Here is a 27,743-nt window from a genome sequence, read left to right as displayed (position 1 = left end):
TTATTCAATCACGGAACAAAATAATATATTATGTATCGTGGAAGGTGGGACAAAAGGCGACTAGGGGCAACTAGGGTTAAAATTCTGGGGGCTACTGCCCACATAAATTAACTATTAATTTAAAATAACACAGAGGCTTAAATCTCAATCAATAAGGGATATTTTTGAGGGGGGGATAAGTCGCAGTCCCCCCACCCCATTATTTCCGCCCCTGATAAAGAAGTGATCCAATCTTTGAGTAATTGAGTAATAAAACTGGCATACTGGGCTGTCTGGGCATAAAACTTAAATCGCAGATAGAAATATAGAATGGTAATACCACAGAATAAATTAACACGATGTCTACACGGATTCCGCGATTTTTTTTTTGGAACAAAAGTCTAATGGATCAAATGTTTCGTGGAACTAGTCAACTACTGATATTGTCCCTTTCCAAAAGGTAAAAACCATGATGTAGAATTTATCTACATCGTGGTAAAAACAATTAAAAAGTTTCAGCTACGTTTTGTCGATTGTGAGAAATACGAGTTTATCTTTTGATATCATCGATTTGTGTTTGTTTGATAATATAATGAATAATTCTTGTGCACCTAGTACTTACAACTACCCATAGAATATAGATAGTACCTACATCGGCTTACATCAGCATTCAGCAGCTTGACTGTCTAGACCATATAACATTCTAATACATTTATACATGTTCTCGGAGTGTTAAAAATTGTTATTATTGTATTACATTATATTTTATATTGGCATTTGAATTTAAGTACTTGAACGGATACAGTTTGGATATGGTATAAGTTAAATTCGAGATTTCCATAGGTAACCGTTTTTGGAATTACATACTACATTTTATGTTAACCTCGGTACTCGTTTATTAGTGTTTGTATGTATTCTAAATAAAAAAAATAATTAATTCTGAAAATAGTAACTAGACATAATTTTATTTAACTTAATGTATGTTATAGGTACTTTATTATGTGAATTATACAATTAACTCCAATAGCCAAAATGAATAGTCAAAATTTTACATTAGCTGAAAATCTCATACCTTCTTCATATGTCCAGCAAGCAGCTAGTGCTTTGAGAACAAGAGAAAACTTGGCTAAAACACTAATGGAACAAGTATGTTTTAAGTTCTATAAAATAAAATATAGTGTTAGATATTTATAGTAAGTAATACTATGTCATTAACATATATTTATTTCTATAATTATACGACTCAAAGCTTATGATAAAATAAGTTTGAGTGAGAGTTTTCATTCATTAATAAGTATACATACACTTTAAATAACTATCTACAAAAAACTTTTTAGATATTAAGTAGGTACTTTAAAAACTTTAAAATTTCTTATTATGAGTTAGTTGAGATTAACTTTACATTTCTTTTTCAGATAAAATATTTAATTTAAATAGGTAACTTATTGAAATTGGGTCAGTATTAATTGTTTGTTAATATGTTTCACAGCTTTATATCCTAGATTCATATGTTTATAGTAATTTATAAATTAATATAGGATTCACATCATCTGGGGATCAACCAAAATATCAAATCTAAAATTATTTCAATCTTTCCAATCTATAAACCTACATCTATTAATAAAAGCTCTGTGGTACTATAGCAATAAAACTCTCCATAATGACCTCAATATTCCTACTTTTTCTGCACTTGCTTCCACTTCAACACGTTAGCCCAATCAAATCCCCTAATATCAAATCTTGTTTGTTAAAGAGAAAATGGCCTGATAATGGTTGGGACGATGCAACAATCGAAATGTTTCTATCAAACTTAGCACTGATGGACAGTAATAACTTCAAAGAACATGCTGGTGTTGGTGAACGAGAAGGACGCATAGCTTGCAATTTAGTTGCAAAACGACATTTTCTTATGACTCATGGTATTGGCAGATCTGAAAATATTGCTGAAGTTCAACCTAATGCCACAGGATCTAGTTTAATGATAAAATTAGTCAACGCAATGCTCTTAGAGTCTATCCGTTTTATGGGTAAAGAAATTTATTTTATACTTACATTGGAGAATTTATTTAATATATTATGTTTCTAAACACGAGTATGAAGTAATCTTATGTATATTTAATACATTTAATTTCAATTTAGGAGTTGCTAGTGCCACTGGCTGTTTCATGGTTCCAATGGCTACTGGAATGAGTTTGATGTTATGTATGTTAACTTTGAAACAAGATAGGCCTGGGGCCAAATTTGTACTATGGTCCAGAATAGATCAAAAATCATGTTTCAAGTGCATCATTACAGCTGGTAATTCATAATCTTGTAATTCATAAATTATAATTATTTATTTTTAATAAATCTACTCAGGTCTGCAACCAATAATCATAGACCCTATACAATGTGGTGATGAGTTACATACAGATGTACCAGCAATTGAAGCACAATTATCGACACTCGGATCAGATAACATAGTGTGTATCCTTAGCACAACTAGTTGTTTTGCCCCAAGAGTATCAGATTCGCTTGAAAAAGTTGCTTGTCTTTGTCAAAAATATAATGTACCACATTTAGTCAATAATGCATATGGTTTACAATCTACCAGACTGATGCACTCAATCCAAGATGCTTCAAGGTGAATATAAATTTAAGATATTGTTTTTGACTATTCTTTATTTATCATATATTTTTTTTAGAAAAGGGAGGATTGATGTTTTTGTTCAAAGTACTGATAAAAACTTTTTAGTTCCTGTTGGAGGTGCTATTATTGCTGGGTTTGACAAAACTATTTTAGATAAAATTACTAGAAATTATCCAGGTATATTATTTACATTATTACTAAATTTATTAATAACAATTTAATTTTCTAAAATAATTAGGAAGAGCATCTTGTAGTCCTGTTATGGATATCTTCATAACATTGCTGTCATTGGGTACTAATGGTTATAAAGAATTGATAACACAGCGTAAAGAAGTACACCAACATTTACGAAAAGAACTCGGAAAAATTGCAGCTAAATATGGAGAACGTTTATTGGATATACAAAATAATCCTATATCTATAGGTAATATAACATCTTAACAGTGAATTACAAATATCTAACAAAATATTTGTTTTAGCTATGACATTGACATCATTAAGTGTTCCAAATGCGAATGAAACTGATACAAAAAAATTGAGTCAGCTAAGCTCCATGATGTATATGCGCCATGTTACAGGTTGCAGAGTTATATCATCTGTTGAAGTCAAAGATGTCTGTGGATATAAATTTGATGGTTTGTTAAACTTTATATGTTTATAGATTAATATTGCATAACGTAAATTATATTATTCTGTTTCTATTTTAAGGTTGGGGAGCACACAAATCCAACTACCCTTGTCCCTACATTACAGCTGGGGCTTCAATAGGTGTTAAAAAGTCTGATATTGATTTGTTTGTACAAAAATTGGATAAAGTTATTGCTAGGTTAAGAAAATCGCCGCCATCCAATCTGGAAACTCCATCATCATCTGAAGGTAATGATACCACATCAATGCGACGAACAGCAACAGTTGCATCTAGCTATCGAAGCACAGTAAATGGAGTTTACTCTACTGGAGATGGCAGTACATCAACTTCACGCACATCTAGTGTTGATAACTTACGTAAACATTAATAGTTATGTTTACATTCTAGACATCATTTAAACTGCATATTATGTATGTATGTTCTATTTTAGTCAATTTTTGCTTGTAGAGCAGAAAGGGATCTCTGGAGCAGTTATATTTTAAAATATTCAGTATTGAATCCTTAACTCTTAGTAGTTGGTTATTTTATATGGTTCAGATTATAAAACTATTAGATGATGCCTTTCACCATGACGTGTTAGGATTTCTAGAATATATTTTATCATATTATATTCAGGTGCCTATAGACTGAATGACTCAATAATTCCATTCATGCAAATATAATGAAAGGAAAAGCTTAAGTTTTAAATTTAATTAAGTTAATATTTTTTAAAATCGAAGAAGTCTAGTCATAGTATACCAAGGTAAAAAATAAATGTTCCTTATTATTTGTATGAGCAAGAAGAATTTTTTTCTCTTTAAATAAATAAGTATTATAATTTCTTATAAATTTGGTCCATTTTTAGTAATTTTTACACATAACTGTTCAATAAAAATGTATTGTTTAAAAAATTCCCATTTAATATGCCATTGGATATTAATTATTATCATAGATAATTAATGGTTGTTTGGTATGATCTAAATACACATTGGATTAATATAAAATATTGATACTTGTTATACTTAAGTACATTTTTTTCTCAAATTGTATTTTATATGAGAATTAATTGCGGGGTATTTTATTTTAAAGATCAATTATTTTCATTCAGATAAAAAAGCCTAAAAATAATACTAAAATGGAATAGATAGTTAGTTGTTGTCTTAATTCAATTTCGTTTTTTTTTTACTCATGTAACACTTATGGCATAGTAAATTAAAAATATATGTACTACATGCATCTAAAATAGATTTTTGTATTTTAAAAATTTGAATTGCCTTTATATTTTATTTTAATTAAATTTTAAATTATATTGAAGTACGGTGGTTATTAAAATAAGTGCAATAAAACACTATTCAGAGAAATATTGCTTTGAAGCTTAACTTAATTAATAATTGTACTTTAGAATTCATTCCAGAAATCCCTTATAAGTTAAAATACACTACTTGAGTATTTTGAAGAACAAGATTTATAGTCCATTTATAAGGTAATAACAATGTGTTGTACAAAAAAATTAAACGTTAAAATTTAATATAAATTAAAGGTGCTTTTTTTTTTAGTATAATAAGAACAGTTTTAGGCAAGTTCCCTTTTTTAAATTTTTGTTAATCACATTGCTCAATATTAATAGTTTTACATATTCTAGTCTGATGCTTTATTTCTGATAACGTTTTAATATTTCAGCCAATATTTTGAGTTTTTGGCGAGTACTAATTTATATAATTATGGTTGTACATTATGTATTTTTATTTTACTTAGATTTATTACAATTTGTTAAATATTGAGGTACAAAATGGTTTAGTAATATTAACTACTTTGTAATATGGTATTGTGGATGGAGTATAACACTGATAAATACTTATCTAATACTTAGGTAATTTTATTTCTAAAATAGTTGTATTGGAAACTATGTCACAGATTACCAATAGGCAATAACTAAAGTTTTTTTTATTCCCTGTCATTGATTGGATTATTTATTTACCAAACCTTATCTAGTTATTTTTTTATTATTATTTTGAATAGTTAAAAACCTAATATTATCTGTAATTTAAAAAGAATCTAAATATTCTGGTTTTAAAGGATATTGTTGAATAAATGTTATATATTGAGAATCAGACGACTTGTAATAAAATAATTAATGTTATAGTTTCTAAAACCATAATTTTCATTATTTTGTATTGTATAATACTGAGCCCATAACAATTTTTAACAAACATTTAATATGCCATGTTTGTAATAAAATATTATAATGTTGTTATGTAAGCTAAAATAAGTTGTGAAAATCTATGATAAAACTACATAAGACTGCAATATTATAACATTCCTATATCTGAACTATTTGGAAATCTTATTTACCAAGGTCCATGATCAGGTATCTTTTTTTCACTCTGTATTAGTATTTTATTTAGATGAAGCATTTTTCCTAGTTGGTTTTTTTTAAAGTTATTTAGTTACTTGTTATTTATTTATTTTAAAATTGTTTTACCGTTTAATTAAATGTATAGAATTTACTATATTATTTATTATAATACCCAAAGCTTTGGGATGAGCACATAGAGATAGTGTATTGGTGTGCAATTTGTAGCCAAAGAAGAGTTGTACTATTTATTAAAGAGGCAATATTTTTTTTTTTCAATTTTCTCACAGTATTTAATGACATAATTTTGACCTGAGCTTTGGGTTCCTTTTTTATTTACGATTTATGAATAACAAATCAAGTCATAAGAGCATTTATTCTATAATTTGTTTCATATTGATTACAATCTAATAACAAACCATATTTAAACTGAATAGTGGAGAATAGTAAAATAATAGACGACTCTAAAACGCGACTCTCAAACTTTTTTTTTCGCGTAACACTAAAATATATTATCAATCGGTCACGTACCACTGATGATTTAGAATAAAACGATACAATCTTTACATAGTTAAATACATTCATTTTAAATAAAAACGCAGTACAAAATTATTTAAATATTTTAAATATTATTAATACAAATTTATTATTATTTATTTATTAATACAAATTTATTAGTGTTTAAAAATTAAGATATGAATTAATTAACATCTAATTATCAATCTAATATTTATTTTTAATTTTTCGTTCTGCTACCATGCGGCCTTCTGCTTACCACCATGTAGTTTTTCGCTTACCACTAGTGGTATGCTTACCGCAGTTTGAGAACCGCTGCTCTAAAACATTTGCCCTGTACACTAATTCCTATGGATACCTATCATTGACTGAAAAATCTATTAATACAATATATTTGTAGTTTTTTTTTATTACAATTTGTTCTTCGATTTCTGTCTAGTTAACTCTATGTACTCGCCAAACTCTAAACATAAATGTTAAATACAAAAAATGGTTCAGTGGTTGAACATTGATATTGAATTATTAAAAGTATATTTTATTAAAAGGAGATGGAATAACATTAAAACTTTTGGAGGCTGAACTTTTTTAATTTAATATTTCTTCCATACATTTTTAAGTTAAAAGTATTTTTTTTTTATGTATAGTTTTCCGTCATGTCTTTGTGATATTATTGAAAACATTTAGATTTAAAATTGTAGTCACTTTACATTATTGGCTCAAGGTAATGCATCTAAAGCGTTTTTATATATATTTTTTTTTTCAATATTCTGTTCCACCACTTTTATTGATTTGTATTGTATAAACTATAAAATAAATATTACTATTTTTATCGGACAATCACTTAGTTTGAATATAATATATTTAAAGTAAAACATTTCTAGTTTATTTACCGTTTAATTTGCATCAACTTAGCCAAATAATTGTTATTAACAAAGAGTAAAAAAATTGTGTAAATATATTGTTTTGCTTGTACAATTTTTTTTTATAACACTGTGCAATGTGCAATAATTTAAAATTTGTAGTATCACTATATTTATGTGTATGTTATTTACCTATATTAATATTACATACATTTTGTCCACATTAAGTATTAGTTTGTTGATTTTTGAAGTGGCACAAGAACACTTGAGTAAAATAAAAAAAACCATTTTACTAAAATAATTATGTTTTGTTTTTTTATTTTCATATTTTACTGAAACACATTAGTACATTACACGATAGATTTTAGTGTCAATTATTAGTATTGACGCCTGACGGAAATCAGAAAGAGATGGTTCCTACCAGCTCACAGAATATTGTTTTTATCAAATCAGTTAAATAATTAAAATACAATCAAATCGCAGCTAATCTAATTGCAAAAAATGAACCATATTTTTAAAACCATTTTTCAATTGATTTTATATCATTGAAGCATTGAATAATATTTAACACATGCATTACAATGACCCACTTGACAACTACAGTACTGGCTTACAACAAGATAGTATCATCTTTCCCGTCTTAAAAAAAAAAAATTTGCACTTCTTATGTAGATATCTATGACAAGTAATCGCTCCATAGAAAAGAGATTAAACGTTTGTTCCCTAGTACCTAGCTGTGGTATGCCTACCGACTCAAGTCTTTAAACTCGAGGTTAGTGTTTAAATGTTGATTCAGTTAGGCTGAATAAAATTCCAAAACTTACTGTGCCCATTGAACTAGATAGGTAAGTACCAGTAACCAATAAATATGTTGTCCTAAACAGTGGCGTATATGAGGGGGGGCGATAGGGGCGATCNCCCCCCCCCGAGAGATCTTTGAAAATAATATTTTATGATTGTTGAACTTATAAGTGTTTCTAAATATTTTAATTAATAAGTAAATAATTTTTTTTGGATGAGAAATTTTTGTGATAACTGTCAACTGATAATACATAATACAACCGGATTACTGATTAGTGATTGCTCTATGGTACGCAAAGATGGAACATTTGGCCCGAGGACTGGGTGACGTAGTCGTACCAAACGAATGATGGAACGGAACGTCATCTGTCGAAATGGTTACCTAATTAATGGTCACGATGGGTCATTTCGTTATTGTGATAAACTGATAACTTATCTGATACTTATCTATGAAAAATTAAATATGATATTTATGAAAATGTGTTGTGTTTGTTCGACTGTTCCGTTCGCCTGTTCGCCATACAATCGTTATTCGTACACTTGCGACTTGCAACTGATTTAACATCCCGTATCCCCGTGCACGCTATATTTTATATACGCAAACAAGGTTCTAGGGGAATAAAAAAAAAAATCAAGTTGTCAAGTTTTTCGAGTTATCGCAACTCGACTGTATAAAGCCTTACTAACAACCTTGAAACAAATGTTTTCATTATTCGGAATGTGCCATATGCTTAATTGCTCTGTATTTAGTTTTGAGTAATAGTAGTTACATTCTCTCTTTGTTATTTTCGTTTACTACTCTCCTCGACTTCACACATCCACTTTTTGGCTTTTCCACTTCTTATTATTTATATCCTTATATTAGTCATATCTGCTACTTTATATTATTTTGTCAATAGGTTAAAAACTTGGCTGAGATCAAAAATGGGCCAGGATCGGCTTACAGGGTTGGCATTATTAAACATTCACAGATCTATAGAAATAAATGTTGATGATGTAATTGATCGATTCACAAGTCTTAAAAAAAGAAATATAGATTTTGTTTTGTAATAAAAATTCTTTAATAAAAGTGCTAAATTAAATAATAAAAATGCTTTGTTTTTTTATATGTCTAAAAAAAATGTTTTTAATTGGTAGGGCGGTTTACTCCTCTTAATATCGCCCCCCCCCTAGGTGAAGTCTCAAATACGCCACTGGTCCTAAACCGGAATAATTATTTTATTGAGCCCTTTTTAATTTTTGCGGATTAATGGTGTGGACCTTATTTTGATAAATTATTAATTGATACTTACTGGACTACGGAATGTTGGCCACAATGAGCCTTTATTAACGGCTACCAACAAATGTACTGCCAGATATGCAAATGATAACTTACTTTGAGAGTTTTAATGAAAAAACGATTTTTGATATTATTTTCTTATATTTACTATAGTTAACAGTAGGTAGGTATATTATTTGTGTACATAAAATATTTAAATTCATGTTGCACGCAATGATTTATATTCATATGACAACGATCAACATGCAATATATAATGATCAACGATTATTCTTATGTCTACTTACTTTACCGTAAGGAGAATCCGAGTTTGTAATTAAATAATAGTTACCTTCTTTTCTGTAAATCAAAATAATTTATAGATTTTTCTCCTTATTTTATTATAAGTAGGTTACTTACGATTTATCATAAGGTGCTTTTCCCAATTGTACTGATAATTCTGTATTATTAGAACAAGCCCCTGATGTATAATCCTCATAAGAAGGACACGGAACAGCAGTAAATCCTTCACTTTTAGTTATTGCTTCTGCATAATAATAGTAAGCTCGGCGATGACTACATACCGCTATGTGAAGAAATATACAAAAAAAAAAAACCATGTAGTTAATTATTATAAGAATATCCTGGGGCTATTTATTTATTACAATATGTATTGATTAACGATTATTAGTAATTACCAGCATAATCAATTTTACAACCAGGTTGAGGCCAGGCACCACCATTGGGATAAAAGTCCCTATGTCCAAGTCGTTTTTTAAATCCGAGAAATCCTCCCGACGTGTGTACTACTTCGACTAATTTTGCTTGACTATAATCAAGGCGTTCTTCGGGACTTGATGAAGAAAACAGCACTTCCGCAGGATCCAACCCTTAAAAAATGTATACATTAATTTAAAAATCAGGCGTTGGCCTAAATATTTTACCAGTTATATGTTTAACTTTTCCAGATTTCAATTCGTTATTTGTAAGACCAACAACGTGTGCTCCTAACGAAAATCCGATCAAATGAAAATCTTCTGTACGAGCATCAGTAGATGATGTTAAATGGTCAATGAAAGAAGCCAAATGTTTTGATACGTGCTTAGTATTTTTCGCAGCAGAATTATACCAAGGAACAGCAGCCAGTTCCGACCAATCAACGGTGAATATGTTATAATCGTTATAGCTCAAAAATGCTGTAAATATATAGGTATTGTAGGATACGTCATATTATACATAGGTACGCTTGTTTTTATTTTTATAACTACGCAGTAGGTATACATATACCTGTATATATATTTTTAATAATTATTCATAAATATGTATGGTTAATTTGTCAACAATATACTCGATAAACAATATAACTATTCCATCTGTCCACTACTAAAAAGACCTGAGTGTTTTCTTATCCCCGGGACCTTGGTTACCATTCTCACATTCTATCAATAAATTGCAACGCCTAAAGACCCCGGGGTTCATAAAACGGATATCATTTGACTTCAAACTCACCTCTCCAATAAAGGCCTTTTATTGCTCGTCAATTCTGTCCCTACTTGAGAATGAAATATGGATCAGTCATGTGGGACACCCACGCAGCTTCGGACTCTGCTACCCTAAAGAGAGTCCAAAGGAGTTTTCTATTCTGTAGTCATGTACTATAGTTATTCCCAATCCCTTACGTGACTATATCCTTTAATCTCTTTTCTATGACTTTATAGCTCACTTTTTAAATTTAATTTTTTGGGATAAGACTGGAAATGAGTAACACATTCTAAAAACCAATTTTTAAAATTAGTCACTAGGTGCATAGAAACCTTAAGTTTTTACGCACCTATATTTTCGTGTTCCGTACTCCCACTACCTTTTAACATCAATTTTTTCTAGTCATCATTTCTATTAAATCTGTAAATGCAACTTACTATGTACGACTTTACCCCCTAAGTACCTAGAAATTAGTTAAATATCTTAAAATTTAAAAGAAATGGCAATGGTTATCGCATTCAGCTAAATATTTTGAATTATAATCAATATTAGATTGATAAAAATGTAATATATAAATCATCCAGAAAAATTACCTTTTTCACTAATACCTAGGTGTATGCATTCATCTACATTTATTTTACAGAGCTTAAAGAAAATTGTTGAAAAATAAAAATAAATAACTTGTTAAATCAACAAAAAATGTGTGAAAAAAAATCACAAGTGTATATCAATCTGAAAACTTATAGGCTAGTTTACTTATAGTATTAAAAAAAATATATTATGTATGCATACCATCTCTAAGTAATGGAAACATAAGAGAATCTTCAGCGCTATCACCAAAACCATGAACTAATATTTTCGTTTTTCTCTGAGGACGGAAGTATTTAAATATCGGCAGACAGTTTTTGTCCATAGTTTGCATTTCAGCTCTTGTCGGATTGTCCCTATTAAATAAACATTAAACATGTATTGGTAAGAAGTGCATTTTTTTTTTGCTTATATTGTTGTAGATTATAGCTTTATAGGTATTTTATTTCAATTTTCTAACGAAAATGAAGACAAAATAGTTGAAAATATCTTAGAGGTGGTCATGACAAGGTAATGAGGTAAATATTATCTACAATCAATGACGTATTTATGGTGGGATGGTTCTGAAGTGAGGCATCTCTACTTAAGCCCCTTAAAATGTCAAGCATGTTTTTTTGTATTTGCCTAAGTTGTAAGTCGTTGAAGTTCAATATTATTGTCTTAAGAATTATTAGTAACAAGGTATATTTCGTTCGTACTATAATGAAACCGTAACATCGTAAATTCGTGACACCTATACAGTTAAAGCTGTACTTAAACATTGAACAGTTGAATGTTATCGGTAGTTAGTTTTATCGTTTTTACTTTTTATAGTTTATGCCGTTGTTTATCTTCAAAAATGTACAAACGATTTTAACATCGTTAGTAATTAGTATCGTATCACTCATACTCATACACTGTATTATATAGTATCGTGCTTGCGTAGGGCACTGCCGTTTGCGCTTCACGAGTGTTTTTTGTGTGTCTAGTAAAATATTATTAAGATATATATATTTTAATATTTATAATTTTTCTAAATACACATTGACATAGCAAAAATATTGATCTATTTAGGCTCTAAAACAAGTAACCGATGTAATTTCTGTGTTTCATACCATTCGACAAAATCTTGATTTAAAATTAAAAATGAAACTGTATATTTTATAAAGAGTCCATAAAAACATTGCGCTATGCAAAGAACGTTGAACCAAAATTACCTTGTATCTGTAGCAATCAACGAAATAAAAGCAATGTACCGTTTAATAACATTGAAGAATTTTACAAAAAATTCAATGAAAGATTTAAAGGTCATAAAGAAACTCCATTCTCATTATATACTATATAGATTTATTATATTTTGTTTAAAGAGTATCTAGTTATCTATTATCTTTAGAGGTATCTATAATAGTTTGAACAATTTCTTCAATAAACTGATTTTAGATGAACGTCTTGTCTATTTTTAGAGTTTGGTATACTCGAAAAATAGTATATTTTTTCAACTAATAAAAATAATCTTAAAATATTGATGATGCTGAAAACTTTGACTAAGTAGGTCAAAATTTTATTGGGGCTTATGGGCTATGGACTACATTACATATTATTCATATAGGACATAAGTAATAACAAATATCACAATTTCCATGAATTAAATTTTCAATATCATTTTAATTCACTTTAATTTTTAATACTATAAAAAAACCGATTAAATGACTTGACACGAAAACGTTATTTGTGTGAATTATCACAGTAAACCACTTATTTTTTATTTTAACTTAAGGTCGAACATCATTTTTAAAGTAATTATTTATTATACCTAAATAAAATATAAGGATTGTATTATTAGTTTATGTAGGTAGTGATATCAATTTTGTGAGTAAGATGATCTTTGAAGTCCATCAACTCGAGCACTTCACTTTTACTTTAATTAGTTTTTACTTTATTTCAGACATATTTTAAGTAATATAAAATATAATTGTTAAGAACCTAATTTAGGAACTATTTAAATATCAATTTTAATACAAATAAATAAAGTTTAATAATTGTCTCTGTATTAAATAATTTTATTAAACAAGAAAAATATATTCTTTTGTCTGTATAACTTTTTCAATTGTATATACAACTGTATATGCAACTGCAACATTTATTTATTTTTTGTTCACGTACTTTTAACCTAACCCTAAACGGCGCAGCACAACATGCGCCGGACGAATTTCTTCGTCCGGCTCCAAATTGTGCGACGCCGTTTGGGATGTATAGGCTCGCTGGCCAACAACTCCTGACGAGTGACGTCACTACATTTGTCATGCGTTTCGGGTTCTGGTTGGTCCATCGGTGAACAACGTAAAAGGATGTTCGGTGCTGAGGACCACCGACAGCCACCGAATTCGCTTGTCTTCAGGATGCCAGCCGATGTTACCCGTAGTTCCGGCTCAGACGTACACGTTGTCGTGTCAACTCTGTCCGGTGTATCCACAACGGGGGAACTGAGCGCATGCTCGACCAGCGACATGTAATGACGGAACGTCTGTCCTGCATAGTTCGCTACGGGCATATTGTTTTCCGGTGAACTGGATGGTACTAAGTTTTGTCCGATCTCTTTTGGCTGCTGAAGTGACTTGGACGATTGTTCGAACGGGGCTGACAACGACTGATAAATCTCGGCGTCTCCAACCGAGTGTCGACGATATGTTGTGGCCACGTTTGGCGTCGACGAGTATCGTATTATGGCCGGCCCTGTTCTAACTCTAATTGGAAACGTCGATGGTATGTGAAATTCAGCCGATCTCAGCTCTTCGAACACTGACTTCATCTTATCACTCTCAGTCAACTGTAGCTTATTGATGGATTCAGACGAGGTAAACATTTTCGAAAATACGTATTAAGCTAGTACAATGATATAGCAGACACTCAAGTGGATGCTTCAATGTAGAGTAGCAAGTGGGTAATGATCATTATATGTCAATAATCTTCGAGTGACAAAAATAATTTATACTAGTCAAACCTATCGCAACGATGTTTTGTTGATTTTGTATCGGCCAGAAAAATATTAGGTACTCTATTAAATATTGTTACAAATACATTAATTTAAAATTTAAAAAAAACAAAAGTTTTGATTATATGAGTCTTGAGTCGACCTTTAAGTTTTTTTTTTTAAACAGGAATGTGGCTCTTCTGTGATAATATCAATTTTATTACACTATGGAACCTGTAGGAGGAGTTAGCTGAAGAAAAGATGAAAAGGTGGCAGTGTATACGTTGGCACCTCTTTTATTTTCATGGATTATTAGCCAGATATTAAATTACTTATGTGACAATGATAAATTATATTATAACATGTTGTACACATTTTATAATTAATTATAAATTATTTTATATAGTTTGTTAAGGTAAACGGAATCAATTTAGTAGATTGCAAAGTTCCGCAGATTGATATTGGGACAAGAAATAAACCACACAGTCCCCCTCCCCACAAGTACGTTTTTGAGTGAAGAATACTCTTCACGTTATGTTAACTAGGTAGTAGGTACAGCTTAAGAGGACGTGATACCCGCATGTGTGGTCTCCGTCTTACAAGTGCGTAACATAGCAAATTGTACACTCAGCAGAACAGTGAATTGACTTCTTATAAAATCTAAAGGTAAGATTATTATCTAGGCAACCTCATAGGCTTTTTATTATATTTTTATTTTAACTCGAGTTATAAGTATTTTAAGAATATAAAAAATTTACAATTTTAAAATACTCATAACTAGCGTTAAAATTAAAATATAATAAAAAAACCTATGAGGTTGCCTAGATAATAATCTTACCTTTAGATTTTATAAGAGGTAAATTCGCAATATTTTTTTAATTAACGGAGCTACACGTGTTCTGCTGAGCGTAACATTTACTATGTTACGCACTTGTAAGACAGAGACAACACATGCAGGTATCACGTCCTCTTAATACATATCTGCAATATAGGCGGTTGTATAAATTGGTACCGGTTACGACGATTAACCGAATTTCGATCGCCATTACCATGTTTGAAAGCGAATTAAATGTTTGTATAACACAGTGGTATAATAACAAATCATCGGCAGTACTTATAGGTGTAACACTGTAACCACACGGTATAACAATATTCTATAAGCACATTCTCGTGGATTACGATCACGGTATAGTGGCGTTGAATATAAGTTAAACCCTACAGTGTGTATTTGGTGAGTACACAGTCTTGTGTATTTGATTATAATCGAGTGTAAGGTATTAGATTTTGATAGCAAATAATTTGATAAAGTAACACATACTACCAATCCTGGGAAAATTATTAATAATTTTTAGTTGAGTTAATTTAAATTGATAGGAAACATTTTAAATTAGTTTAAAGTTAATGCAAGAATATAGTTATCTTAATTTTTTTTTACTAACTCAGTTTATTTAAAAATTGTATGGAAGTTTAATTTGACTTAAATAAAGCTTTTTTTTTAAATGTATCATTATAATTTATAGCCAGTTATATAGCTTCAAATATTAAAGAATACCATGCCCATGCAATGTATCATCAATAATAATTTTATTATATTTATTATTTAATTATTTATAAATTAACGAATTGGATTTAATTAAGGGAAACTCGTTATCTATTAAATTTAAAACATGGAAAAATTAATTAAGTTACTGAAAGTGGAATTTTAAAAAGTTTAGTTAAAAATGTAAAACTAATAGAATTTTTAAGTTAACTTAAGCTCATTAACACGTGCATGCCCAGAATTGCACATTGGTATGGTTAAGGTTGAACGGTTACGTTACGGGTGAGTGAAATCTCGTAGGGTTACACTTCTACGGTAATAGCCGTCGTGCGATTTTCTCTGTGCATTTATCGTTACCCGTGAGTACGAGGACACTTGAAAAAACTATCGAAATACGTAAACAACAACGACAACAAATTGACATTATATCCAAAGATATAATGTCTAGCTGCAAGCTTTCGCAGACGATGACGAACCTTGCGTCCGCGCAGAGCAGTTTCTCAGACATACCATCACGACCTGTCATCACATGCATTATAATATTGGTTTCACAATAATACGACTTTTTGTTAATTTCTCCTGCGCCATCGCGTCGCGTATAAATTAATAACCCCAGACGTGCGCTTATGAATATTATTATCGTTATACCACTAACGCGTTTGCGAGTTCCCCCGAGAAACCCTCGAAGGTGCCCACGGACACGTTTCCGATCGAGACGTGCGTGCGGCGGCCGTACGACGACCGAGTTTCAATAGTCTGATCGCTTTGTCGGTGCTATGATAATCATAATTAATTATTCACGCGATATTTTGGAATAAGTATTTAGTATTTTGTATTTTAAAATAATATTTTTATTTAACGACGAAAAGGGAAAAAGTATAGATATTTATGAAACGGAAATATTACTCTTTCGTTCTGAAATAATAACCCATACATTTAAATCAGAAGGATAATTTACCGAAAAATGATTAATGAAAAATTTGTAAAAATATATAATATAAAGGCATTAGATACACAATTTATACCATTTGCCATTTATGTAAAAACAAGTAGGTAATAAATACATTACAGTAATTATGATCGTATGGCGAAATAAAATTAATGAATCTAATACATTTTGGCAATATAATTAAACAATCTTGAAACCTGATAAAATATAAACCGGTAAAATACTTGATAATTTCGGTATTTTAAACTTTATAACATAGTCTTACATACTCTTACAGCAGATCCAAAATTAATCGATATTTTTTGTTTTTAATAATTAAAATAACTTCTTAAAATAAACGTTAAATAAACAACGTATAAAATTAAAACAATCACTAGTAATATTTTTAAAGTTTTAAAGCGCCGTAGAAAAAAGTTTATCTTAAACTCGTATCTTGCAATAACATGTGCGAGGGGTTTTTTCAGCTTTTCGCAATTATCTAAAAAAATACTAGATTTTAGTGGCACACGTACTCGAAAACACAGAACAACCAACACTCTATAATTGTTATAAAATGGAGAGTAATCATTTAACCTCTCAAAGCCCGTGAAATTGGATCTTATCATTACAACTAAACGTTATAAAAAATATTTAATTAATTGCAATTATATTGTAATAATATCAATTCTGTAAAGAAACTAATGAATTTTCCGAAATGTTCAGATTGAAATTATGAATACTATACTTCCGTCTTTCCAAGAACTCTTCAATCACAATTTATATAGTTAATTTCCGACATTTTGAACATACAAAGACATGAAACATGAAAGGTGATATTTTCTAACATACATTCAAATTAATAAAATGAAAAAACATATTAACGTAGTATTAATTAAATTGCTTTCAACCTTCGTTTACAATCTAAAAATAAATATATATTTTCGAAATTCATGATCAGAAATATTATACCAAAAAGTAACCAAAAGACTAATACTTAATACTATTTAGTTCGATATTTAATCTGGTCTTACATAAATCTTTCACAATGGTTATCGTCATCAGTCATTACCAAGTATATCTTATCATGCATTGTTAAGTTTTCTTCTTTAGCTATTCAACTATATGAAAATGATTTACCTGGGCTTAACGACATTATAGAAACGGAGTTTGAGGTTTGACAAACTAAATGGAATAATGTCAATGAAACCTTAAGCTCGCAACAGCCACGCGCAACTAATATAGAAACTTTAAATGTCTGTGATCATTTAGATTTAATGTACCTATACCCCAGAAATATCTAATAGTTACTAAAAATACTAGCTATGTTTCAAGTATCCGACGTTTTGGCTAAACGCAGCTTTTCGACTTTGTGAAGACTTTAAATCTATTTAAGAAATATGACTTCAAAATATTTGCACCTTTATAAATTCATCGAGATAATGAGGACATTTTATTAGACGAATTTGCCAACAGAAGCAAAGAGAGAAATTTAAATTTAATATAATTTTGTTTTATTATTATTATCAATACATATATTTTTTTTGAATTTTATCATATTATGCGTTGCAGATTATTGTCATAGGCCATGGCCATTATTTATTATTACTACCTATGTATTCTTTTCATTATGAAATGAAACAGTTAAAACTATACCATAATAATTATAATAATTGAATAGGTACTACATATTTTCTAATATATTCTTGTTTTTATAATATGTTGGGATTTGGGAAATTTTGATTGGAAATAAATGCCTCAACACCTTCTATAAACTAATAACCGTGGCTTGGTGAGGAGCGATCGTACGCTCAATCTACGGCAATGCTCTGGGCGTACGTACGTACCGGCCGTCGTTGCTAGCGCTCGGATGGGTGACCATCCGGGTTTTTAGCAACACATACAAACGTGTTCCAATCAACCGTGCCCCCCCCCCCCCACAGTACCAGGCTAATGACCTTAGTAATTGAAGCCTATTCAAAAAAATATCTAATAATCAACAATAACAATTATAATTATGATAAGCTATAAAGGTGATACAAAATACGATGTTTTTAAATTCGAACATCTTAAAGTTTATTCATTAGTAATAAATCAATACAATAGTACCTACCTAATGAATAAGTAAATTTAGATTAAAAGAACTTTTTCCACTTCAGTTTTTTGTTATTCTCGGGATTGTATCTATGTGGAAAAAGATTATGTTAAATATCAATTTATTATTTGTTTTTTTACCTTATAAGTATTATTTTCTATTTTAATTTACCTATTTAATTTATCGCCTTTAATGCTGAAATTTGTAAACCGTAGTTTTTTGTATGTACCTTACATGTTATTACACAGCATTCTACTTTACTGTATCTACTATGAAGTATAGTTCATATAGTTTGAACATTTGTTTTTCTGTTTTACACGTAGGTATGAATGTATAATATAATTATAAAATTGGTAGGTTCTAGTTATATACTATAATTAAGTACACAATTTTACGATTTCACGAAGTAGGTCAAAATTCTAACTTTAAAGTAATTTAAAAGCTCATAAATAATAATTGTAGATAATATTTTTTTAAATACAACTGATGACAAAGACTGAAATAAATGTTCCTATTTGGCTAAAAATAAATTGTTTTATCTTAATTTATCGAAAAAAATAACTAAATAAAATTTCAAATTTCTAGAAATAGCTCAAAAATAATCAAAATATTTTAAAAATTATACCATGCATAGAAATTATAAAATGCTAATAAAAACATTTTGTGAAATATCAAATGTTCAAAATCTGGTCAAAGAAAAAGATTTCAGTATTTCCCCATTTTCGGTTGTTTCCTTAATTATTAAGTAAAAGTAGCTACTGATGAGTAATACTACTTTTTTACTTTTGACACCCAAAGTACCAACTAGATTTACTTTCCTACGACTATAGAAGATAGTTGTAGTGGAATCTTAAAGAATTTTTACTCATTTTTACTGCTACAAAGGTGATGAGTTATGACAAAATATACTTTCACAAAAAAAAAATTGTAAAATCAATAAATGTATCGTTTCCCTCAGAATTTAAAACAATAATTGATACATTTATATATATTTAAATTAGGTAAGTACCTTGTATATAAATGAAATTTTATATTTTCCACCAATGGTTCTGCTTCACTATTTTTTTCCAAACCCGATATTATAGCCAATTGTGGGTCGCCTCTTCCGTTTGGTAACAACATCCACTTAATGTCTTCGTCGATTCGTTCTTCGGTCATGTCTTCCGTTACTTGATATTTTTTAAAACTTTTCTAAACAAAAATATATGTTTATTACTCTTATTGAAATATTTATAATTTCTTATTTAAAATACCATTTCGCCGTGAGGAAGGAATATCAATAGTATTAAGTAAAACATGGTTCTTAAATTTTAATAATAATGCTCCAATCGTAATAATTGTTTTGAGGTAGAAACAGTACCTAAACTACAATTGCTTTTACCAGTTACACATATAGTAAGTACTTTTTATTGTATGTAAATGCTTCATATATTTTATAGATATGGTAACCCTCTTTTGTGTTATTCATTTGTATACGTTTCTTGAATATAACATAGGTATACATTTTAATTGTACTTATAAAAGTTTCTAACTAGTGATTTATTGTAACCAAAAGTGCCTACTACCTATAGATAATTTTACCTATATCATAAAGTCTAAGTAGGTACTGCAAACGTGTTTTGAATGTAACGTTATTTTGTCGTATATGAGTCATATAATATGACCTATTTAAAAATAAAAATTACCATAGTAGGTACTAAATTGCAGATATCATGAAAAATCATTACCTAGGTACCTATATAAACATTATTACTATCTGGAGGTCAGATTGTACAAATTTGGTAAACCATTATCGCCATTTGTGGTTGGGGAATATGGGCAAAGGGGGATTTTTCATTCCTATTTTTTTTTTATTGATACGCATTTTCTGGATTGATTGTTTGGATATTGGGATCAGCTGATACGAATGTGTCCTTCCTTAAAAAAAAAAAACTATATACGTATTAATTAATAGTTTTCTGAAAAATTATTTTTGATTTTTGATTTTGAGTGGTGAGATGGTATGATTATACAATGATGTGTGATGTGCGTTTTTATTTTTGTGTCATCGCCTATTCACCTACGTGGGCAGTAGAATTGCGTCTCAATTTTGAACTTCACCATTTTCTTGATTGAAAAGTGAATCTAGCCAGGAAAAATATTCCTAGAAGTATGGAGAAAAATTAAAAAACAACGGGAATTTTTATCCAAAACCAGTGTTTTTGACAAAATTGATTAAAATTGTTTGGTGTGTACCTAACTCAAAAACAAATGACCATAGACCCTTTAAATTTTCAACAAATATTTATTGTACTATTTTCAATTTTAAATTAAAATTTTTTTTAGTTTATTTAATAATCATAGTAATATTGTCAATAAACATTTTTTGCTAGGTAAAATAGCCTGAAAATTGGATTCAAGATCCTACCATAGGTTTTCCTTATACCTGTACAAAACATTAAAAATATACTCTAGGTTACATTTTTATAGCTAAGGATTACATTTTTAAGACCAAAAAATCTAAATACTGATATGCTAACTCAGTTTTTTTATACATATTCTTCATAGAGCAGGTTTGGTAAATACCAGAGCTCTATGAGCCCGAAATTGTTTTTTGAAGGCTATTAGTGGGTGTTTGTATTACTTCGGAGCCTCAAAGAGTTACGGAGGACAATAAGATGAATCTGCCTATCCATGCATCGTTAGAAGAAAACATAATAATATTATAGAGTATGAATCCGAATACCTGATAATATATTTTTGCGGGCCCTTTAAATGTGCGCTGTGCGGAGCCTTGTATCACTGCACAGCTTGAACCACCTTCAAGTCGACCCCATATTTTTAGTTCATTTTAGGCTTAATTTGATTTTTAAACCAAGAATAGCATCGTTAATTATTTTTTTGTAATTAAAATTCTACTTTTCAATCCAATTTTATGCAATGTCATTTCCAAAATATTTAAATTAATTTTAAGCTTTATGTATCTATTTTATAACCATGAACCTATAGTAACCTAGTTATAGTGAAATCTTTCCTAGTTGTCCTCCAAATATAGAGGGTGTTTTTTGGGAACAAACTACAATAAACAACTTTCTACAAACTGAACACTTAATTATTTATAAATTTATAATCAATGGTATAAGATTCAAATACAAAATTCTTAACCACTGTCTACTAACGAGTAACGATTTTAAAACTATTGAATTAGTAAACTACGTATCCCAAAAAGGATACATTTTATCACTCATTACCCTGTAAATATCTTTCAATTCTGTTTGCGGGACATTAAACTGGATCATAAATTCCTAAGACTTAATTTTTTTAACTCTTATATTTTGCACATGGACTACTTGTGCAAAATTAGCTAAATTAGAGGTATAGGTATAATTTAAAAAAAAATCGTATTAAATTTGAATATATATTTTTTTAATTTTACGAATTATTTCCTTCTAAACACCATGATTCAATCAAAATTATTATTATTTACTACATATTTATGAATTATTATTTCATTTTATTGTCACACATTATGAAATAATATAATTTAAACATGTATTTTCAGGAAACAAAATTCTAATTTTATTTTTTATTTTTTTTTAACAATACTATGGATTTGTATTTATAATAGCTTACAGAAATTCCAAAAATAAACTATTCAATAAATTGTTTGAATCCTTTCTTTGTGTAGATCGCATGCCTCAAATCGAAGTAAACATTCACGAGTAATTGCTAGCAGTATTTGATTTTCATTTAAGAGGTTACCCTTGTGTGTAATTTTATTCTTTATATCTTGAATGATGGTTAGAGGATTTGCGTTCTAAATATTTTTCAAGTGTCCCCACAAAAAAGTCTAACGGTGTGAAATCAGGTGACCTTGGATGCAACTACAGTTCCATGTGTTATTGTGTTGCAATCAATTTTGCGCCAAACCTTAACTCTCAAAAGTTCTTGGACGATTCGGGAATTCTGGGCAGGTGTGTGATCATCCAGGAGTAATTGCAAAACATATTTTTTCTGGGTCTGTTATGTGTAAATATGTATATGTAAGTCTGAGTTTTTTTTTAATTCTGTGAACTTAAGTTATATGGCACGCCGATTTCATGTCCAACGATTCCAACGTGTTTAATAGACGAATATAAGATGTACATAATATGCTTAAACTTGATTTTCAATAACCTCATTAAAATATTGATTTACTTGAGATTATTGTTGAGCAGCATTTGTTCTATTAAATGAACCATTTGTTATCAAACACTTCAAGTTTTTGAACATAAGTACAATGGAGTGATACCGATCTGGATATTGCTGTGGGCGTATATTCTTGTTGCTTCTCGTGTGTTTCTGACGTGTCTGTTGCATTTTCCAGTAACTGAACTTTTTCATGATTATTCGTGCTTACATTTTTAATCTAACAAAATTTAAACTACGACTTTATACTACACATTGACAATAGCGAACAGAAAAGTTTGAACTACCCAGACTGCAATGCCCCATTAATGACTCTAACAATGAGTCTCTTAAATCTTAATAATGGGTAACCTATAGGTAGTATAGGTACCTAATACGAAAAAAGAAGGTACCTCGTACCTAATGGTATTTTAGTAGGTTTGGTAGATAACAAAAATAGAAAGATCAATGCTCATTATTATTTTAATAGAAACCTAATTATAATTCTGATTTAAATTTCGATTTGACTACTTACGATTCTACACAACGGAGGAACCAGGCGCGTATACAAGGGGGGTTATAGGGTTCAACCCCCCCCCCCCCCACACACACACACACACATAAACACACACATTTCAGGAAATGTGGGTTATTATTTTTTAGTTTGCTTTTATTTAATTTCCTGCATTGCCATCGTAATATGAATTATGTACATTCTCGTTTAGTGCTCGATCAGTATCTACAATCGTCAATTGAGACATTACATTGATATTGACGAAGTCATTAACAGATTTGCAAGACTACCTCGAAAATTAGATTTTATATTATAAAAATACATGTTTTTTAAAATAATTAAAATTTTTTTAATAATGACGTTTTTTATGAGGAATAAATAGTACTATAATTGAAATTGTTTACACTTCCTGTTAGGTTATAGGTTAGATTAAATTACATAAGTACGAAAATGTACAACCAAAATCCCCCACAAAATATTTTTTTGTGTACGCGCCTGGGAGGGACTTTCGAACAATTTATTGAACGCGCCTATGTTCGTAATTTCTGTAAATTAAATTGTAAATAATAATCTATCATATTATTATTGTTAAAAAAAATGTAAAGAAATTTAGAACTTTGTTTCCTGAAAATACATGTTTAAAGTATGTTATTTCGTGGAGTGTAACAATAAAATTAAATAATAATTCATAAATAGACAAATAGTAAATAATTTATTACTTTAATAATAATACCAAATGTTAATTGCATCACGGTGTTAGAATAAAATAATACTTACAAGTGAAAAAAAAAATGTATTTAAATGTAATAAAAATTATATTTAGTTATTATACAACACAAGTTGATCCATCAAAATTTCTTGAAAAAAATAGATCAATCCGAAAATGATATTTAAAACACGGTTTGCCATTTAAAAAATATGAAATTTTGTTGCGCATGCGCAAAATATAAGAGTTAAAAAAATTTTAAGTCTGAAGAATTTATGATCCAATAGTCTAGTTTATTGTCCCGCAAAAAGAATTTAAAGATATGAGTGATAAAGTGTACCATGTTTTGGTATTCATTATGAAATATCAATAAATCATATTTGTATATACCTAGGTTGTTCATTAATTATTTTATTATTCAATTCTACATTGATCATTTCACCTTGGTTCTACAATTTTGTTATCAATATTACCGTCTTGTTATCATACTTTGTTATCTCCTTGTAAAAGGTAAATACTAAACACTAAAATATTATAATAGTATGCTGTGCCCATGCCCTACGGCCTACATACTGTATAGTTGCAATCTCTTATAGTAGGTACATAGTACATATTTTATTGAAATATTGAAATGACACTGGAAACAACTTGTGTGGTTAAATACATGTAGGATATTGACAATATAACTATACAGCAGAGTGTTTGAAATTAATTTGTTATAAAATATAAATTTGCACTATTTGCCATATATACAATAATAATGGTAAAATTTTTTGAAAATAAAAGTTTATTCCCATTCAGATGGGATCAAGTAGTTCATGGTTTTTGGCATCGTTATCCAAACCCAGAAAGGTAACATTTCAGTTTAATATAAAATGTATTATCGCCTTTATAAAATATATCAAATAATAAATTTATGTTTTCAGCAAGCATGTATTATCTGAAGATGTGTTACATAGAGAGGTGATAGAAAAAAAATTACATTCTATTAGGTTATTTACAAAAACTAACAAGTTGCCAAAATGGGGTGAACGTTTTATACATAGTAAAGATGTAAAAATTGTTGAAGAATCAATTTTAGATCCTTCAAATAAGACATTGGTGACATATACAAGGAACGTTGGATATGCGAGTGTTATGGTATGTGTCTGATTTTTTATAATATCTATTTTATAAAAACCTTGAACCATTTCATTAAAACACATTCAATTTATACTTTATACATAATTATAAAATTTTTTGCTAATGAATTAATAATTGTGTTTGTTCAAGGTTATTTGTAGTTTAACTTCTATTAACTTTTTAATAATAATGTTATATATCATATTAATTAAAATCTTTAAATTTTAGTATTAATTCAGCACTATAATACATTTCTAAATTAATTATAAATAAATAATTCATGATATGTTTATTCCATAATCTATTTTTCAAATATCTAAAATGTATAAAATTAATTTAAATTTTATGCTTTTAAGCTTAAAAAAGTAAAAAATATTAATTTATCATTAATTTTTATCATCTTTATTTTTTAGGGTGTGACAGAAAAAGTTGTCTATAAAGTAAATGAAGAAAATCCAAGTACTACAGTTGCAGAGCGATCAGTATGGATTGAATCAAATGTATATGGAATGTCTAAAGCAATTCAAGCATTTGGAATGCAACGATTTAAAGTTAACAGTGCTAAAGCAGTAAAAGGATTTAATTATGTACTCAATAGTATGTACGGTACTAATACTTCAAGTTCATCTGGTGTCTTATTACATCAAAAAGAAAAATTAAAAGATGCTCTGAAACAATCTAACTACAAAACTGGATCTCTTTATGTTCAGTAAGCATCAAATGTTATCTTAAGATGCTAACAGTTATTCAAATATCTGAGTTATAGATTTAAGATAAATACATTTTTAACCATTTAGTTTCTATAAATATTTTTCTTATTTTTTAAATTGTTTTACAGTTAAACGTATTCCTACTTGAGAGTTCACCAAGTTTATTATGATCAATATAATGTGGTAAGTAAATTTTGGTTTAATTAATTTCTTATAAGAATACTTACCTATTTGGTTAAAAATGATATTTTCTACAACATTAGACTTCAAATTGTCAATAATATAAATGAAAATTTTAATCGAAAATCATTTAAACTGTTATAACACATTAACACTTCAATAGAATTACCATAAAATAACTAAAATGGTGTAGGTAATAATTTGTTATTTATCATTTAAATAGTATCTCATTTCAACAAAATTTGAACTTAATGTGCCTTTAAAAACAATTCTGTCCATGTGTTATTAAATAATCTTAAACTATTGTAAGAACAATTAAGTGTAAGCTGGTATTTAATTTTCAAATCCTAGGTATTAAAATTGAAAATTAAATACATGTTCGACTAAAAAATATTTTGTGATTTTGGTAGAATGTGTTATCAGAATGAAAAAAATGCTTCCCATAATCCAAAATCTTGGATATACATTAAAATACTTAATTACATATAGGTACAAACAAAAAGTTGGTTTATAATATGACATTATTTTTTTTAAAGCTACTAGAATAAACTATTAATATGCCGTTTATTATAATATTATTGCTCAATGTTTATAATATATTGCCCATGGAACACACTGGTTGACTTCTTGTAATATTAAAATAGCTGTCTTTTTTAATAATTAGGTTTCTAATAAAAAAATGTTGGTAATATATAACAATTTTAACCAAAAATGTATGATTATTCATTACTTATTAGAATAATGCCTCATGAAGATGACGTGTTTGGACTTATATTATTAATGACCAACTTTTTTTCACTTGATTAAAAACAATTGAGAACCACTAATATAAGTCATAATTAATTATTATACCTAAATGTTATCACTACAAAAATGTTTTTACCATTATATAATTCAAGACTAGATTGTATAATAGTTACAATATTATATTTATTATTTTAATGAAATAATATTTTATGTTTTGTTTTATTTTTTTAGATAACATAATTATGTATTCTTATCAGTTCAACAATTTAAACCAGATTAAAACACTCATCAAGTTTATGTGGTTACTAATTACTATCATCTTTATAACATTTAAATAGAATACAGTTAAATTATTTTAATTAAGTGATTTTTTTTTTTGTCTTTATTACTATTATTAAACTGTCTATTTAATTTATACAAACAATACTAAATTTGTTATCCAATAATTTGTTTAAGTGATTTAATTTTTACTTCATAATTTTATAAGATATTGCTAAATTTCTGATGTGGTTATAGATGAATAAATTGTCTTCTATGTTTAATTTTTTAGTATTGAACAGTGAACACATTATTTTGTAATGATTCTTTATTATTCTATTGTGGAGTTTAAGTAGATATACCTTTTAAACAAATTGTTTGGTGTATTTTTTTTTAATTTTTAATAATAAGGTTATTAAAATATTTATTTTTTATATACTTAAGACGATACTACACCCACATGTGTTGCTTAATCTTAGGAACTTACCACATACCAATTTTTGTGAAATAACAACCTTTAATAATAAAAATAAATCAATCTATTATTAAACTTAAATATATGAACACTGTCTATGCTTCTTTCACATAGATTTTTTTATGATATATTAATTTTTAATCATGTTATGGGTGCGTAAAAAACTAAAATTTAAAAATGTTCATAACAAGCTTAAAATTTAAATATTGTAAAAATACCCATAAGATAGCACATAATGTTTTTACCTTAAAGTTTGATTATAGGTCAACTCATTCTATTATT

At 28.5% G+C, this 27,743-nt stretch overlaps 3 protein-coding genes across 5 annotated transcripts; 2 read left to right on the top strand and 1 right to left on the bottom strand.

Annotated features, from left to right (window-relative positions):
- The first annotated feature begins 102 nt into the window (after window positions 1–102).
- Window positions 103–4,085, top strand: LOC111040238 (O-phosphoseryl-tRNA(Sec) selenium transferase). 3 transcript variants are annotated; one of them, XM_022324063.1, is made up of 9 exons: window positions 103–439; window positions 969–1,125; window positions 1,733–2,006; window positions 2,119–2,277; window positions 2,338–2,602; window positions 2,664–2,785; window positions 2,847–3,032; window positions 3,088–3,243; window positions 3,317–3,624. In XM_022324063.1, the coding sequence occupies exons 2-9, from the start codon at window positions 1,012–1,014 to the stop codon at window positions 3,622–3,624; spliced, it is 1,584 nt and encodes a 527-aa protein (XP_022179755.1). In that variant the 5' UTR covers window positions 103–439; window positions 969–1,011. The 3 variants fall into 3 exon arrangements, with proteins under 3 accessions (XP_022179755.1, XP_022179756.1, XP_022179754.1); XM_022324064.1 differs by lacking the exon at window positions 103–439 and adding an exon at window positions 454–886 and having other exon boundaries at window positions 3,317–4,085; XM_022324062.1 differs by lacking the exon at window positions 103–439 and adding an exon at window positions 454–822.
- A 5,158-nt stretch (window positions 4,086–9,243) lies between these two features.
- On the bottom strand, window positions 9,244–20,021 carry LOC111040239 (lipase member H-like). Its single transcript, XM_022324065.1, has 7 exons — window positions 19,857–20,021; window positions 19,613–19,794; window positions 11,298–11,449; window positions 9,968–10,219; window positions 9,722–9,913; window positions 9,444–9,609; window positions 9,244–9,383 (listed from the first exon to the last, which is right to left on the bottom strand). The coding sequence occupies exons 1-7, from the start codon at window positions 19,899–19,901 to the stop codon at window positions 9,305–9,307; spliced, it is 1,068 nt and encodes a 355-aa protein (XP_022179757.1). The 5' UTR covers window positions 19,902–20,021; the 3' UTR covers window positions 9,244–9,304.
- A 4,467-nt stretch (window positions 20,022–24,488) lies between these two features.
- On the top strand, window positions 24,489–27,542 carry LOC111040249 (PRELI domain-containing protein 1, mitochondrial). Its single transcript, XM_022324079.1, has 5 exons — window positions 24,489–24,821; window positions 24,896–25,109; window positions 25,505–25,800; window positions 25,930–25,984; window positions 26,960–27,542. The coding sequence occupies exons 1-4, from the start codon at window positions 24,730–24,732 to the stop codon at window positions 25,931–25,933; spliced, it is 606 nt and encodes a 201-aa protein (XP_022179771.1). The 5' UTR covers window positions 24,489–24,729; the 3' UTR covers window positions 25,934–25,984; window positions 26,960–27,542.
- The last annotated feature ends 201 nt before the right edge of the window (window positions 27,543–27,743 follow it).

This window comes from Myzus persicae, unplaced genomic scaffold (genome assembly GCF_001856785.1).
Source record: "Myzus persicae strain clone G006 unplaced genomic scaffold, MPER_G0061.0, whole genome shotgun sequence".
Lineage (NCBI taxonomy): Eukaryota > Metazoa > Arthropoda > Insecta > Hemiptera > Aphididae > Myzus > Myzus persicae.
This window is presented reverse-complemented; position numbering and strand designations above follow the sequence as displayed.